The 17,007-nt window shown below is 25.5% G+C and overlaps 7 protein-coding genes across 7 annotated transcripts; 5 read left to right on the top strand and 2 right to left on the bottom strand.

The window, feature by feature from the left end:
- Positions 1 to 1,006: 1,006 nt before the first annotated feature.
- DICPUDRAFT_152208 (uncharacterized protein) lies at positions 1,007 to 2,607 on the top strand (the record flags this gene model as incomplete). Its single annotated transcript, XM_003287971.1, has 2 exons — positions 1,007 to 1,293; positions 1,362 to 2,607. The coding sequence occupies 2 exons, from the start codon at positions 1,007 to 1,009 to the stop codon at positions 2,605 to 2,607; spliced, it is 1,533 nt and encodes a 510-aa protein (XP_003288019.1).
- Positions 2,608 to 2,886: 279 nt separating this feature from the next.
- DICPUDRAFT_152207 (uncharacterized protein) lies at positions 2,887 to 6,943 on the top strand (the record flags this gene model as incomplete). Its single annotated transcript, XM_003287970.1, has 3 exons — positions 2,887 to 3,079; positions 3,203 to 5,320; positions 5,394 to 6,943. The coding sequence occupies 3 exons, from the start codon at positions 2,887 to 2,889 to the stop codon at positions 6,941 to 6,943; spliced, it is 3,861 nt and encodes a 1,286-aa protein (XP_003288018.1).
- Positions 6,944 to 7,015: 72 nt separating this feature from the next.
- Positions 7,016 to 7,483, bottom strand: DICPUDRAFT_78843 (uncharacterized protein; the record flags this gene model as incomplete). Its single annotated transcript, XM_003287949.1, has 1 exon — positions 7,016 to 7,483. One exon carries the CDS (start codon positions 7,481 to 7,483, stop codon positions 7,016 to 7,018), a length of 468 nt encoding a protein of 155 aa, XP_003287997.1.
- A 951-nt stretch (positions 7,484 to 8,434) lies between these two features.
- On the top strand, positions 8,435 to 10,374 carry DICPUDRAFT_152205 (uncharacterized protein; the record flags this gene model as incomplete). Its single annotated transcript, XM_003287969.1, has 2 exons — positions 8,435 to 9,685; positions 9,751 to 10,374. The coding sequence occupies 2 exons, from the start codon at positions 8,435 to 8,437 to the stop codon at positions 10,372 to 10,374; spliced, it is 1,875 nt and encodes a 624-aa protein (XP_003288017.1).
- A 655-nt stretch (positions 10,375 to 11,029) lies between these two features.
- DICPUDRAFT_152204 (uncharacterized protein) lies at positions 11,030 to 11,305 on the top strand (the record flags this gene model as incomplete). The annotated part of the gene is made up of 1 exon (XM_003287968.1): positions 11,030 to 11,305. One exon carries the CDS (start codon positions 11,030 to 11,032, stop codon positions 11,303 to 11,305), a length of 276 nt encoding a protein of 91 aa, XP_003288016.1.
- Positions 11,306 to 11,363: 58 nt separating this feature from the next.
- DICPUDRAFT_92024 (uncharacterized protein) lies at positions 11,364 to 12,163 on the bottom strand. Its single transcript, XM_003287948.1, has one exon. The coding sequence runs from the start codon at positions 12,143 to 12,145 to the stop codon at positions 11,441 to 11,443; it is 705 nt and encodes a 234-aa protein (XP_003287996.1). The 5' UTR covers positions 12,146 to 12,163; the 3' UTR covers positions 11,364 to 11,440.
- A 1,183-nt stretch (positions 12,164 to 13,346) lies between these two features.
- DICPUDRAFT_152202 (uncharacterized protein) lies at positions 13,347 to 16,996 on the top strand (the record flags this gene model as incomplete). The annotated part of the gene is made up of 2 exons (XM_003287967.1): positions 13,347 to 14,789; positions 14,867 to 16,996. 2 exons carry the CDS (start codon positions 13,347 to 13,349, stop codon positions 16,994 to 16,996), a joined length of 3,573 nt encoding a protein of 1,190 aa, XP_003288015.1.
- Between the last annotated feature and the right edge of the window lie 11 nt (positions 16,997 to 17,007).

Below are 17,007 nucleotides of genomic sequence, written 5' to 3'. Positions count from 1 at the left end.
TTTTTTTTTAAAAAAAAAATTGTTTTTTTTTAACCACAAAATTTTTTTATTTAACAAAAACAACAAAATTTTTTTTTTTTATATTTGTCATTATAAATAATCCATAAGGTGATTGTTGATTGGTTATTGAAAATATAATAATATTTATTTTTTAAAAAAAATATATGGTGTGTGTGCATTAAATATAAAATTTTTGAAAATTCATTGCAAATATTATGTTTTTTTTTTTTAAAAATTTTTTTTTTTAAATATACCAAAACTATCCATAATAAAAAAAACACTCGTAATTTTTGATTTAAAATACATTGATATTTATCATATTTAATACCCAATCAAATATTAGTTTGGAAAATTTTATTATAATTTTATATTTGCAGCTTATAAGTAGAGATTGATAGTGATATAATATTTTTATTATTTTTTATTATTTTTTATTTTTTTATAAAACTATAAATTCTTTTATAATTTTTAGTTTTTTTATTATTAGTTGTAATCAAAATATAATCATAACACAATGTTAATTGGTAAATAAAAAATACATATTAATATATTTCAAAGTAATTAAATATTAATTTATTTTTATTTTATTTAAAAAAAAGACGCTTTAACTAACTTAGCTGGTACCAAATCATCAAACAAAGGTTCATCAAACACTACCACTCGTAAAGCTGATACCTTATACCTTGCTACTTCATCAACTAACAAAATGGCTGAAGATGATATCAATCCACCACCACCAAGATTCCCATTATAAAATCATGATCCAACACAAATTTTTTTTTTTCTAATAATTTGATAAATGTAATAAACATTTTTTATTTTTTCATTTAAAATTCTAAATCTTTTCCATTTCAAAATTTTTTTTTATCTTATGATTAAGTTTTTGAAACACCAAAAGATTTTTTTTTTTAAAATTTTTTTAATTTTTTCTTTTTATTTTTCTTTTTTTATTTATTTTAATTTTTTATTTTTTATACATATTTTTAATAAATTCAAAATATGAAATATGAAATTTAGTAAATTCATTATAACAATATTAGTTTTTGTAATAAATCTCCAATTTAATTCTACTTGTCCCACATATCCACAACCCGTCAAAATCAATCAAAATGACACAAGATTGATTAGTGCATATGAAAAAATCGATTCATTTTTACAAAACGAAATGAAAGCAAATAATATAGAAAGTTTTGTGGCATCTATAGTGTATATGGATGAAGTCGTATGGAGCAAGGCATATGGTAATGTTAATCCATTGGATATTTCATCAGATTTGCTTACAATAGATAATAAGTAAGTTGAAAAAATTGCAAAACAAAACCAATATACATACTAACAATAACTATTTTTTATACACATAGTGTACAAATTGCAAGCTTAACTAAATTATTTACAGATTTGATGATGTATCAACTAAGAGATAAAGGAATTATAAACTCGATAGATGACCAAGTCGAAATTTATTACCCAGAGTTTTCAATCACTAGTATTTATGATCAAGAAAATAGCATCACATTAAGAGAGCTATCTGGACATCTATCAGGTCTACCAAGAGAATTACCATGCGATACACAATATGTCGGAACTGATAATTGCACTGAAGAGATAATATTAAAAAAAGTATCACAAATGTTTACAATTTTACCGCAAAATCAAATGGTTCATTATTCAAATTTAGGAGTATCGCTACTGGGTAATGCATTGTCGAAAGCAATTCAAATGCCTTATGAACAGTATATTGAAAACTATATACTAAAGCCATTGGAGATGACAGGATCAACATTTAACTACAGCTCAATACAGGATAATCTAGCACTAGGGGTACAACGAACAAGTAATGGGTCGTGGGAGATAGTAGAGAATAGACAAACACTTGGATGGAGTAACCCTTCAGGAGGTTTATTTTCAACAACAAGTGATATATCGAAATTTATTATATTTTTATTAAATGGAAACGAAGAGATATTGAAATCATCGACACTCAACGAAATGCTTTTGCCAATGTATCTAGACAACGATGGCTCGAGTGCTTATGGCACACCCTTCGAATTCTATTACGACAGTGGCAATGAAATTTGGTACCAATCAAAAGCAGGTATAGCAACAGGCTACAGATCCCAAGTTGCATTATCAAAAGATTTAAAATTGGGTCTATTTTATTCATCGCAGTATTCAATATATACTGAAGATTTATTCACTAGAGACAGCTTACAATTTCTAATTCCAATTTACACTGAAATACTATTAGAGCAACAACAACAGCAACAACTCCAACAACAAAAAGAAAAAGAAAAAATTCAACAACAAATAAATGATCAATTTATCGGATATTATTCAAACGATTTTAATTACAACTTTAACATATATTTAGGTTCAAACCAAGAACTCATTGGTAATGTTAACGGAAATAAAAACATTAATTTCACAATAACCGATTTCGATGAAGATTACCCACTAGTAAAAAGAGTCACCATTGAAAAACCACAAAAAAACATTTGTTGGATGTATTATGATGGTTTAAATGAAGAGCTAATTTATTTTTATACAGATATTAACGACAATATCAACAGTTTATTAATATTAGGTCAAACGTTATATAAACAATAATCAAAAAATCAAATATAAAAAAAAAAAAAAAAAAAAAAAAAAAAAAAAAGAATTTGTAAATAAACTAAAATAACTAATTAATCGATCAATAAATAAAGTTATATATTCCTTTTTTATATTTATTTTTTATTTGGTTTTTTTCAATTAAAATTATCAAATTTAAATAAAAAAAAAAAAAAATTTTAAAAAATTTTTTTTTCTTTTCATTTTTTTTTTAAAACTAAATTCATTTTTTTCAATTTTATATTATATTACATATTTCATAAATTTTCTTAAAAAATGACAGAAGAATTAAAAGATATAGATTCATTTTTGAATGAATTAAATATTTTAGAAACAAATAATAGTAATGAAAAACCAAATAAAAATTTAAATAAACAACAAAATACAAACGAATCAGTCGATTTACCAAATTGGTGGGTAAATCCAATAACATTAACATCACAACCCGAAATCACACCCATACAACCAAGTAATAAAGAATTACCACCATCAAAACCAAATAACAATGTAATATTATAATATAAATGTTTATTAATAAAAAAAACAATACTAATTTTACTCTTTTACCATTAGTTTTTAAATTTATTTAAAGAAAATAATTTCAATGTTGATAAAATTTTAGAAAATTTAAATTTAAAATACTTAAATTTTGATAATAATGATCAATATAATAATAATAATAATAATAATGGTAATAGTATTGATAGTAATAATAATGATTATTTAGTTTGGCCAAGACAAATTAATACAGATAATTGGAATTATAAATTATTAATTGAAAGAGAATTATCAATACCATGTTCAACTGTAGAGTTAGTTATTGATAAAATTCATTATCAAATTTCAATTACAAATTACAGAGAGGTATTCATAAATACAGATATTAATTCAAGTAACTCAACATCATTAGACAGACCATGGAGTCAAAGTCCAGCCGGTACATCAAAAGATTATTTTCATCGTGGTAACACATCAAATTTACCATTTCTTCCAGGTGGTGTTAAACCTTCAATGCAATCAAATTTAACAACAATTGGTGAATTACGTGATAAATTTGATTGGGTACAATTTTGGCACTCGAAATCACTCTTGACAACTCCTCCAGGTTTAGACAATGGTATTTTAGACTTTACAAAATCTTTACAAGAGCAACAAGAAGAAGCAGGTAATGAAGATGACGACACTGTAAGCTTTAATTATACATTAAAAGATTTGGAAAAAGAAATTGAACAACAATTAAAATTAGAAGAAAATGAAGAAAACCAATCAATTGAAAGTCAAGATAGTGATCTAAATGAAGAGGATGAGGTTGATGAGTCTATTGCCAATCAAGACCAAGTCGGTGAAATCAATGAAAAACAAGATATTGATAATTTAATCGATGTAGAAAAAGATAATACCAAGCAACAACCAGAAGAAGAAGAAAAAGAAGATTCTAAAGGGTCTGCCGAAAGACAATGGGGTTTCGAGGACAAGAAAGAAATTTTATCACCATTATCAGATTTAATTGCAAACCCAGCTATTGAATACCCATTCGAATTAGACTCTTTCCAAAAGCAAGCTATTTTACATATGGAGCAAGGCGACTCTGTATTTATTACTGCACATACCTCTGCTGGTAAAACCGTTATCGCTGAATATGCTATTGCCATGGCCGCTAAAAATATGACAAGAGCAATCTATACCTCACCCATCAAAGCATTATCGAATCAAAAGTTTAGAGATTTCAAAAATACATTTAATGATGTTGGTTTAATTACTGGTGATGTTTCAATTAGTCCTGCTAGTAGCTGTTTGGTATTAACTACAGAAATTCTTAGATCTATGCTCTATAAAGGTGCCGATTTAATCCGTGATATAGAGTGGGTAATCTTTGATGAAGTCCATTATCTTAATGATTTAGAAAGAGGTGTAGTTTGGGAAGAAGTCATTATTATGTTGCCACCTTATGTCAAAATGGTATTCCTTTCTGCCACAGTTTCAAATCCATTAGAGTTTGCAAATTGGATTGGTAGAACCAAACAAATCCCAATCTATGTCATTGGTACCACCAAACGTCCAATTCCATTAGAGCACTACATCCACACACCCTCCAATGAAATGTTCAAAATTGTTGATAGCACTAGAAAATTCCTCCCAGGTGGTTATAATGATGCTTTTAATTCACTATACAAAAACAATTCAAATAAACCAAATCAACGTGGAGGCGGTGGTGGTGCAAGACAAGGTGGTTCAAATAACAATAGTTCCGGTTGGTCAAAATTAATTACAACTCTAAAAGATAAACAGCAATTACCAGTTATTATTTTCTCATTCAGTAAAAACAAATGTCAAGAATATGCAAGCTCTTTAGGTAGTACCATTAATTTGACACAAAGTAATGAAAAAAGTCAAATTCGTCAATTTATAGAACAATCTTTAGGTAGACTTTGCGAAGATGATAAAACTTTACCACAAATTTTACAAATGAGAGAATTATTAGAGCGTGGTATTGGTGTCCATCATGGTGGCTTATTACCAATCGTTAAGGAATTGGTCGAAATTTTATTCTCAAAAAGTTTAGTTAAAGTACTCTTTGCTACTGAAACCTTTGCCATGGGTGTAAACATGCCTGCCAAAACCGTAGTTTATAGTAATACTAGAAAACATGATGGAATTACATTTAGAGATCTTTTACCTGGTGAATATACTCAAATGTCTGGTAGAGCTGGTATGTATTACTAAAGATATATTATTACAATAATAATAATAATAAATACTAATTTATTTATATTATTTTTTAGGTCGTAGAGGTTTAGATAAAGTTGGTACAGTTATTATAACTTATTGGAAAGATATTCCAGAACAAGCAACCATTGAATCAATGTTACTTGGTACACCATCAAGATTAAACAGTCAATTTAGATTAACCTATAATATGATTTTAAATTTATTACGTGTACCAGATTTTAAAGTTGAAGATATGATTAAACGTTCATTTTCAGAATTTAGCAGTCAACAAGAAATTCCAGATATTGAAAAACAAATTTCAAAACTTACAGAACAATATAAATCATTAGGCGAAATTGAATGTATTTTAGGCGAGCCAGATATTGAAAATTACTATTCACTCTTTTCACAATCTAAAAATATTAATGAAAGAATTCAAAAGACAATCTTAAATTTACCAAACTCAAATCATTTCTCACCTGGTAGAGTGTTAGTATTATCAAATGATGACGAAATGAAATACAACAGTTATACCATCGGTGTCATCATTCAATGTAACACAGAAATTATTAAGCAATATACCAACAACCAAGTCAACAGAACATTTAAAATCTTTTCATTAAAATCATCCTCAAACAATGCATTTGAAGGTCATCAAATCACAATTTCAAATGGTTCAGATATTAAAAAAGTTTGTGATGAAAAGATTAAGGTTGATATAAAGCTAATCGAATCTGCCGACCCAATCGCAACCAACTCATTAGAACAACAATTGCAACGTATTATCGAAGAGTATCCATTACCATTAGGTCCAAAAGCCATTGATCCAATTCACCAATTAAAGCTTAAAGATGTAAATTTCGTCACCACCTATGAACATTTAGAAAAAATTGAAAAACTTATACCACAATCAAAATGCCATAAATGTCCTAGATTAGCAGAACACTACGAACTTACTGAAAAGAAACATCAATTACAAGAAGCCATCAGAGATTACAAGTATACTGCTAGTGATGAAAATTTAAAACTTATGCCACAATTCAACATTAGATTAGATATCCTCAAAGAGTTGGGTTATATCGATCAAGATAATTCAGTTACACTTAAGGGTAGAGTTAGTCGTGAAATTAATACTTGCGAAGAGTTGGTTCCAACAGAATTAATCTTTGAAAATGCTTTTATCTCTTTAGAACCAAGTGAAGTAGTATCCGTACTCTCATGTTTAATCTTCCAAGAAAAGGACGCCCTTGAACCAATTCTTACACCACGTTTAGATGAAGCTAGAAAAAAACTCATTGAAATTGCCACCAAAACCTATCAAGTCGAATCAAAGAATGGTCTAGATGTATCTCCAGAAGAAAAATTAGAAACCACACTTAAATTTGGTTTAATGCAAGTAGTTTATGAATGGGCTAGAGGCACTCCATTCAATGATATTTGTAAATTAACCAATGTTTTAGAAGGTTCAATCGTCAGAGCCATAACAAGAATTGGGGAAACCTGTCAAGAAGTAAGAAATGCCGCTCGTGTTATTGGTGATACAAAACTATTACAAAAAATGGAAGAAGCCATTAAATTAATTAAAAGAGATATTGTATACACATCATCATTATATGTTAATTAAATTAAATTTAAAAAATAAAAAATAAATAAATAAAATACATAAATAAACAAATAAATAAATAATTTTTTTATTTTATTTATAATTATTTGAAATTATTTCATCTTTATTGTTTTTAAAATAATATTTTAATATTAATTGGAATTTTTCTTCTGCATCGTTGATACTTGTGTTGATGGCATCGTAAATTGATATAAAGCATTTATTGTTATTTGTTCTTTCTATAATTATATTTTCTGTAATACCGGAGCATCCTGAACCTCTAATTGTATAATCATCTGAGAGCTTTAAAAAATACCTTTGTCCACCTATAAAAAATCCTAAAGGATTGCTTCCATTAAAAATGTTCTTTATTTCTACAATTTCGTTGAATTTAATCATTTCACAATCATCGGAACCACAATAAACAACTTCATCATCTAAATTGCATATCATTGATTTAAATCCACTTTTTTGTAATTCTTTTAATATTTCATTAAATGTTTCAATATTATCTTTTGAAACACTTAAATCATTTTTATTTTTATTATTTATTATTGACATTTTAATTAAAAAACTGAATGAATTATTAAATTAATCTATATAATTATTTTAATAATGGAATAAATATAAATATAAATATAAAAATTAAAAAATAAAAATAAAAATAAATAAAAAATATTAAAAAAATATTTATTTTTTATACCACACCACTCTTCTGTGTTTTTATCTTTTTTTATATTCAAAAAGAAAAAATGAATTTGGTATGAACAAATATTTCATTTATTATTCTAACTTCATAATCATTTTTCATATAAATTTATCTATTTTTATTTTATTTTTTTTTTTATCTTTTTTTTTTTATCTTTTTTTATTCATTCTTTTGCCAAAATAATCCTTTTTATTATTTTTTTTTTTACTATTTCTTTTACTATTTTTTTTACCAAAATAATCAGTTATTATAATATTTCAGTTATATTTATTTTTTATATTATTTTTAAATTATTATTATCAAATCGTAATCTTTGAAAAAAAAATATCTCATACAGTAATTATTTGAATGTGTTAATTCGTGCATTATGTCTGGTGTGTGTTTTTGTAAAAGTTGTTAGGTGTGCTCTGTTGGTTTGAATCTCAAAAAATAATGTTCTTTGAATTATGCAAAAAAATAACTTTTTTTAAAAAAAACAACAAAAATATTTATATAAAAAAAAAAAAAATAATTTTATTTTTTTTTATTTTTTTTTTTTTAATTATTTTTTAGCTCAAATGATATTTATTATTTTTAGGTTTTTTGCAATAAAATAAATAGTATTTTTGAAATATAAAAAACTATCACACAAAAAATATATTTATATTTTATCCACATAAATACAATTGTTTTATTTTTTTATTTTATTTTTTATTTTTTTTAATAATATAAAATAATTTTTTCCCACACATTTTAATTTTATTTTTATAAATTTATAATATAATACAATAATAATAATAATATAATAATATATAAGTTTTAAAATGAATTTTGGTAAATTAGTCGATTTAAGCGATGAAGACGAGTTTGTAGAGGAGCCACTTCACAAAAATAAAAGCAAAACAAACAAGAATAGATTTTCTGATGATAGCGACAACGAGAGAGTTGGTACAGTAAACAATAAATCATCATCGTCATCAATTAAACCAGTTTCAAGTAACCCACTTTACGAAGAAGATGAGTTTGATAGAATTCATAGATCCAATCAAGATGTTTTCACCAAGGGCAGCAGCGCAAGTGGCAGTGGTAGAAGATCAACATTTATTACAGAAGAAGAGTTTAATACAAGATTAAATAATAATTATTACAGCTACAATGCATATTCATCATCCGAAGATGAAGATGACGATGATAAACATTTAACAACAGCAGCATCAAAAAATAAAAAAGATTCAAAGAGTAAAGGTGCTAGTAGCAGTTCATCACCATCAAAGTCAAGTAAATCTACAAAGTCAAAAGTAGCCCAAACCCCTGCCTATGATTCATCTGATGAAGAGTTGGACGATGCCAGAACACATCATGCTAAATCAAAAAAAGATAAGACTGATATTAGAGTTTTAACAGAACAACAAAGTGCATTAGATAAAAAGATCTCATCATACCTCTCGATTATCGACCGTAGTTGGACATTAGACTGCGACGAAAACCAAACACTCATCCAAGGTGAACTATTAAAGAAGAGCAGATTCACATCGGGTTGGAAGAAATATTATTTTGTTCTCACTGGTAATCAATTGCATTATTATAAAAATAAGGGATCGAAAAAACCAAAAGGTGTTATTACAATTTCATTTGTTACTCCACCAATTAGCCTTTTAGAAAAGAATATTATCGATATGAAAACTTCACAAGTTTCAAATTATCAATTACAAATCTTTTCAAATAAACGTATCGACTCTGTTTGCGCTGTATCAAATGAAGAGTTTGAAAGATGGAACAACGTTCTCCAAAATCTTATTAAAACAAATTTAGAACCAAACGACTATGATGAACGTCTCGAGAATTACAAGATCGTATCACCATTATTCGAACAAAAAACTCAAGTAGAACTCGATCGTCTTTTAGTTCTCTTACAAGAAATTGATACCTATTCAAAACATGTACTCAACAAATCAAAAAAAGAAAAATCAGGCAATCTCTTAATGATGGAGGATAATGATGATCAAGTAGTCTGGAAAAGTTATTATTTCGTTTTAATTGACAAATGCTTGTACTATTATAAAAGTTCTAAATTGGTAAGTTAAAATATAAAATATTGTCTATGATTATCATTTTATTAATTTTTTATTTTTATTTATAGCCACCACAAGGTGTTATTACATTAAAATATACTGATATTTCAATTATGGAATTACCAGATAATAAACATTGCTTTAAATTACAAACACCATTAAGTGTTTATATTTTAAAGGCAAAGCACCATGTTGCAATGAAAGATTGGATTTTAGCATTAAATAATTCAAAAGAAGGTAAAAAAGTACTCGATATGCCATCAATGGATAGACTAAAATTAAATCAACAACCAAGAATCTCGGAAGAGGGCGTTCAACAACATCCAATTACAGGTTACGGTAAAAAATTCACAGCTACCATCATTGTAACACCACCCAATATGGCACCAACCGAAAAACCATCAACTTTTAAACTTAATTTGGGCACTACAACTATTGGTCGTTCCGATTCGTGCACAGTCACTCTTGATGATAAACAGGTATCTAGAAGTCATTGTAAAATTGAAGTTTCTGATAACTCGGTTATCATTATAGATTTAGGTTCAGGTCATGGCACAAGAGTAAATCATAAAAGAGTCAGCAAAGCTTATTTATTACCAGGTGATAGACTTAGAATTGGTAAAACTTTAATAAAATTTGAAGCTGTAAAAAAGAAAAAAAATAAATTAATTTCAAAATTAAATAAAGATTAAAATTAAATAAATAATAAATAATAAATAATAAATGAATAAATTAATAAATTAAATAATAAATAAAATAATAATAAATTAATAATATAACTCAAAATCAAATCATAATAAAAATTGTAGTAATTTTAAAATAAAATTTTTTTTTTCTTATAATAAAAATAACAATAACCTTATTGTTGAAATCTTCATATAATAATTCATTTTTTTTAACACAGAAAAAACACATTTTTCTGTAATAATCCAAACAAAAACCTAAAAACATTTATTTTTTCTTTTTTTTTTGTGTCTCTTTGTTTTTAATCCTATCTTAAATCTTACAGATAACCACCCCTCTTACCACTCGTAAAAATTAATTAGAACGGGTATAACACATTGATTAACACACGGGGTTTACCAACAATATTAAAACCCTTTAAAAAACTTTCATACAGTAAAAAAAAAAAATATTTATATATAATATTTGAGCCATGAACTAACTTAAAAAAAAAATTAATAAAAAGAATATTTTTTTTTTTTTAAAAATTTTATTTGTATGGAGTAGGAGTAATACTATTGTTGTTATTTATTAACCTTTAAATAAAAAATTGGTGTATTATTAATAAATATAAAATAAATATTATACTAAAAAATTTTTATATAAATTGTTTCTTTTTTTAAAATGGATGCTTATCAATCAGGACAAGAGAATATTAATTATAAATATAGCTTTTGGTTATGGTATTATAATATTTTTAAACGTAATGAAAAGAAATTGGAAAAATTAAAATTATATTATAATTCAAAAAAATATGCAGAATTGTGTCAATATATGAAAAAATTAAAAAATGGTTTAAATAATATTGGTAATTATAATGATAATAATGGCAGTAATGGTAATGGTAATAATGGTGATGAAGTTGATAGATATATTAAAGAAAATTTTAAAATGGTTTAAAATCTAAGTTTCTAAAAAAAAAAAAAAAAAAAAAAAAAAAAAAAATGGTTTTTTTTTTAAAATATATTATTTACAAATAAATAAACAGATTAATAAAAATTAAATATTTTTATTAAATATTTTATTATACTTTTTTTAATAGGTATTGTAGGATCTTAATGTTCGCTTTTCGTTATTTCCTTTATCGTACAGGTCTTGATTATCGTTTTTTTTATCTCTTCTATCATAGTCTTCTCTTCTATCATTTTCACCCCTTCTATTATCTCTTCTGTCATCTCTTCTGTCGTCTTTTCTATTATTATCTCTTCTATCACTATTTGAATCTCTTCTATCATAGTCTTTTCTGCTATCATATGAGTCTTTTCTATCACGGTCTCTTCTATCATGGTCCCTTCTATCATGGTCCCTTCTATCATGGTCCCTTCTATCATGGTCCCTTCTATCATAGTCTCTTCTATCATAGTCTCTTCTGCTGCTATCGTACGAATCTCTTCTATCACTATCTCTTCTACTATGATCGTCATTTCTTTTTACATCTCTATCTTTATTACTATATTTGTTTTGGTTCCAATAAGGGTCTTTGGATGAGGTATCTTGATCTTTTAAATTCGTGTACTTGGTTCTTCCAGATTTTCCAAAGTTTTTAACTTGCATAATTTCAGGTAATAGTTCTTTATTAAATTTATCCTCACCGGTTGGAGCAGAGAAATCTTTATTTTTAATATATTCATCATCTTGAAAGAAAGCACCACGATGATAATCTCTTTGAAGAAATTTTAATTTCTTTTTATCTTTGGCGAATTTTTGAGGGTTTTCTTGGAGGATCTCTTGATCGGTCATGTTTCTTCTTCTTTCCAATTCTTTCTTTTCAAAATCTATTACCAATCTATTATGAATTTCTTTTCTAACTCTTTCAATTTCTCTTTCAATCCATTGGTCGTATTTTTTATTATCTGGGTCTTCATCGTTGTCATAGTCTTCCTCCTCTTTGGCTTCTCTTTCTTTAATTTCATCTTCAATACGATCTCTTTCCAATGTTTCTTTAAGTTTTCTGTGGGCTTCTTGTTTTCTTTGTTCTTTTTCTCTTTCCAATTGTATTTGAGCTTCTTTTTCTTCTTTTTCCCATTGCTCATCGGTTTTAATGGTCCCTCTATCTTCTTTTTTAACAAATGTAGGTCTAAATATTGGTTGTTGGTTCCAGTAGCCATTGTCGTTTTCATCATCATCATCATCTTCACTGTCAGTTTCATATTCACTAGAGCCTTCATCTTCTTCGCCCTCATCGTCGTCTTCACCACCCTTAAAATGCTGTTTTTCTTCTTGATGCTGTTTTTTCAATTGCTCTTCTTGTTCATCACTTTTATTCTTTAGATATCTTTCTCTAGCCCTCCTTCTTCTATCATTTTCTTCTTCTTCTTCATCTACTATATCAGTGCCTCCACTTTTACTATCTTCTTCTTTAATAATCTCAGTTCTTTGAATTCTTCTTTCGGTAGATGCAGCAGCTACCGGAGATTTGGCACCATTTTCATTTTCATTTTCATCTTCATCGTCGTCATGGTGTCTTCTTCTACTTGCTTTTCTATCTTCAACAGAGCTTGAAGAAACCTCTCTATTTTTAAATCTATTTAATCTAGGGTCGTTTACCTCTGCCTCTTTAATTGACTTTTGATTTTGAATATTTGAAAAGAAATCTTCTTCCTCATCATTATCTGCATAATCAGGTCTTTGACCAGCTCTATATCTTGTTACTTTGGTTCCACTGGTTGAAACTGTATGACCACCACTATTTTCTAATTTAAGTTTATCTCTAATTTTATTTGCTATTGACATTTATTTATTTTATAGAAAAAACAAAACTAAAACCACCAATTATTAAAATAAATAAAATGAAAATATTTTTTTTATTTTTAATTTTTTTTTTTTTATAAATTTTTTCATTTTTTATTTTTTTTTTTTTAAATTTTTAAAATTCAAAAAAAAAAGAAAAAATAAAATATTTTTAAATTAAATTCTAATATTTATAAAAATAAAAAAGAGAATGCATAATTCAAATATGCATTCAAAAAATAATATGAATACGAACAATAATAATGGTACCAATAATAATAATAATAATAACAATAATAACCAAAATGATAATTATAGTGACTATACAGATTATAGATCATATAAAAAGAAAAAAGTTAGTCATGACAATAGCGGAGGAAACTCATCGACAAATAATCCAAATTCATATATGACACAGTCACAGCAGCAGAGATATCAACAAAACTATTATAATAATCAGCAACAACAACCTCAACAACAATATCAACAACAACAACAACACCAATATCATCAACAGCATCATCACCATCACTATCAACAATACCAGCAACAAATTAACTATAGAAATATCAAAAACAATAGTTTATATAATGAAATTTTAGATCAAATACAATTTAGTGATGATGATTTACTTAAAACAGTTAATATTTGGGTAGAGCTATTTAATAACGATATGAAGAAAAGTGAAAATGACTTGATGGCTTTAATCAATCAATCTTACCCATTCGACGCAAAGACTTTAATGGATAGTGTAATTTCAACATTTTGCATGTATAGACCAGAGTATATATCAATGATTATCGAAACATTAGCGAACCGGATCTATAACCACCAATTTAATTATCGATTTAGTCTCCCGCCATTTTATGCTTTTAAAAAATTATTTTTATTTGATGAAGGTAAAGAAGATAAAGAGCAAGATCAATCTAATAATTATAAAAACAACCAAAAATATCAACAACAGCCACAAATGAACTATACATATGGTATTGGTGGTGGTTTAGTAACCCCAATTCAATCATTATACACTATTAATAGAGTAATCCAATTACAAGATACTCATTTCGTTCCACTTCAAATCCTATATGAATTGACTTGTTTTAATTTAGTTTATTTTTTAAAAAATAAAGACAGCATAAATTTAAAAATACCATCACCTTCATCAACAGCAATAGCAACAACAAATAAATCTAATGAAATAACAAATAGAAAGAAAAATCAGGATGAAGCATTTTTAAATATTAGTGTTTGGATATTTGATTGTTTAATTAGATCACCAGTTTCAATAATCGAAAGCTACTTTTATAAATTATTAGATATTCATAATCAAGTTTCGCAAACTCATAGAAAGAAACCATTTATAACTCTTAGCAAATACATTAAAAATTCAAATATCACCGAAAGTGAATTGGAATCAATTCTGCCAACTTCAATTAGAAAACACATTGTATCATTGTTTTTAAGTCCAGACTCCTTATCAGTTGATTCCAAAAAAGCTCAATACATTCTTCATTCACTTGTACCAATATTAGTAAAATATCAAAGTAAATTCATTTCAAAGGATTACCATTTCATTTTAATTCATTATTTTTCAAATACAAATAACTCATTTATTCATAGACTGATACATAATTTAATTTCATTATCTACTATTGTAAGTATTCATTTATAATATAAAATTAATTCATTATTATAAAATTACTAATTTTGTTTTTTTTTTATTTTTTATAGGATAATAATTTAGTTATAAATCTATTAGAATTTTTAATGAATAATAAATTTGACAACTTAACTTTACAAAATCACATATTACCACCCATTTTACAAGGTCTAAATGAAGATTTAATTAAAGAAAAATCAAAAATAATATTAAAATCAATTATAAATTCAAAATTAAATATTATATTGTTTGGCAAAAATTATTCAATTAATAATAACAAAAACAATAACAATAATAAACAGCAACAGGAAGAAAATAATAATTTGATTTACTTTTCAGAAACAAATAGTTTAAAAGGTTCAAAAATTTTAGTAAATTTATTAAGCACCTTAAAAACATGCAGTTCTGAAACACAAAACTTATTTTTTTCATTATGGGAAGAATACTTAAAGCAAACTATTAGAGATAGCTTCAATGCTGTATCACAATTTTGGTATATCAAGCAGTTGGTCCTACATTTCAATTTATTTGAATTCGAATTAAAGGAAATGTCGAAGCGATTATTATTATTATTTTTAAATCATTTAATCTATCAAAATAATCAATTTGATTCAAAAGTAATTTCAATTTTCCAACAATTAACATTTAATATATTTTATGTTTCATCATTATTATTTAATAAAAACCAAGATCAACTACAATCATCAATTCAAAATAATAATGATAGCAACAACAGCAATACCATTAACAATAGTAATAGTGGTGATAATAACTTAATTAAAACTTTGGATTGTGGAATATTAGTCGATCCATCAGTTCCACTGTTCTTAGATTATTTACAATTTATAATTAATAAGTTTTCAAAAAATCATATAATATACAAAACAATATTGAAATCAATTCAACAAATTATAAATAACATAACTTTATTAGATTCAACAATTCTTTTAAAAAATAATCAATTTAAACCAACTATCTCATTATCCACCACAAGCAATAGTAATGATGATAGCCAAATTATAGATACTACAACTTTAGAAGTTTACAATATCCAAATTTCATTAGAGTTTTTATATAGTTTAATAAGCAATAGCGATATCCAATCAATCAATGACAGCACTACAGAAACCAGTGATATAGATACAAACAACAACAACAATAATACTAATCTAATATATAATAATATCAAAGAATTTTTATTAAATATAATGATAAATAATAATATTAGAGATAATATCATGTCACTATTAGTATTGAATGATATTGGGTTTAAAACAATATCACTTAAATTATTATTAGAAATCGAAAAGAATAGTATCTCCCAGAAACAAGATGACAGCAGTTATTGGAGCTCTCAAGAGAAAATTGAATTGTTATTTACAAATTTATTAGAACCAAACCTCTTCGAATCGTGTTTAGAATTTTTACAAATTATAAAATCAAGTAATTATGAATTAATAGTTGCATCTCTATTACAAAAATTAGCAATCCTTTCAGAAAATTCAAACGAAAATTTATCAAACGCAATAATTACTTTACTAGAAGAGTTAATAATCAAAGATAACCAATTAATTTATCAAATTCTAAAATTTGTACAGTCAAATCTATTCAATCACTATGGAAACTTAATTAATAATGATAGTAATAATAGTTATTATGGTTCCACCGATTTCGATAGTAACTATATTAATAGAAATTTATTAATATTACTTCAAAAATTACAAAATTTAACACCAACATTCAGTAATAATAGTAATTACTATGGAATAATTAATGATTTAATATCGCAATCACTGAAAAATATAAATAATAATAATTTTAATATACAATTACTTCAGTATCAATTAATTTCAAATATAATTTTTAATCAACCAAAATATTTAACAAATTTAAATAACGATCACTCTAGCAACCTTAACCAACTTAAAAAAGAATATCATTTAAATTTTTATAACAACTACATTTACTTTTTAATTCAAGGTATATTATCATCACATTTTTCAGTAAGAGTTTTATGCCAAACTATTATACAAGAGTTTATAAATCAAAATCCACAACAACACAAGAAAAAAGTTTTAGATTTCTTAATTTATAAATTGAAATCGTTTTCAATTAATTCAGAATATAATAATCAAATCCCACTATTAAGAAAATCAATTGAATCTATACAAATTTCATCATTATTACAATATAATAAATAAAATAAAATAAA

The sequence above is a fragment of the Dictyostelium purpureum genome (assembly GCF_000190715.1).
Source record: "Dictyostelium purpureum unplaced genomic scaffold DICPUscaffold_119, whole genome shotgun sequence".
Taxonomy (NCBI): Eukaryota; Evosea; class Eumycetozoa; order Dictyosteliales; family Dictyosteliaceae; genus Dictyostelium; species Dictyostelium purpureum.
This window is presented reverse-complemented; position numbering and strand designations above follow the sequence as displayed.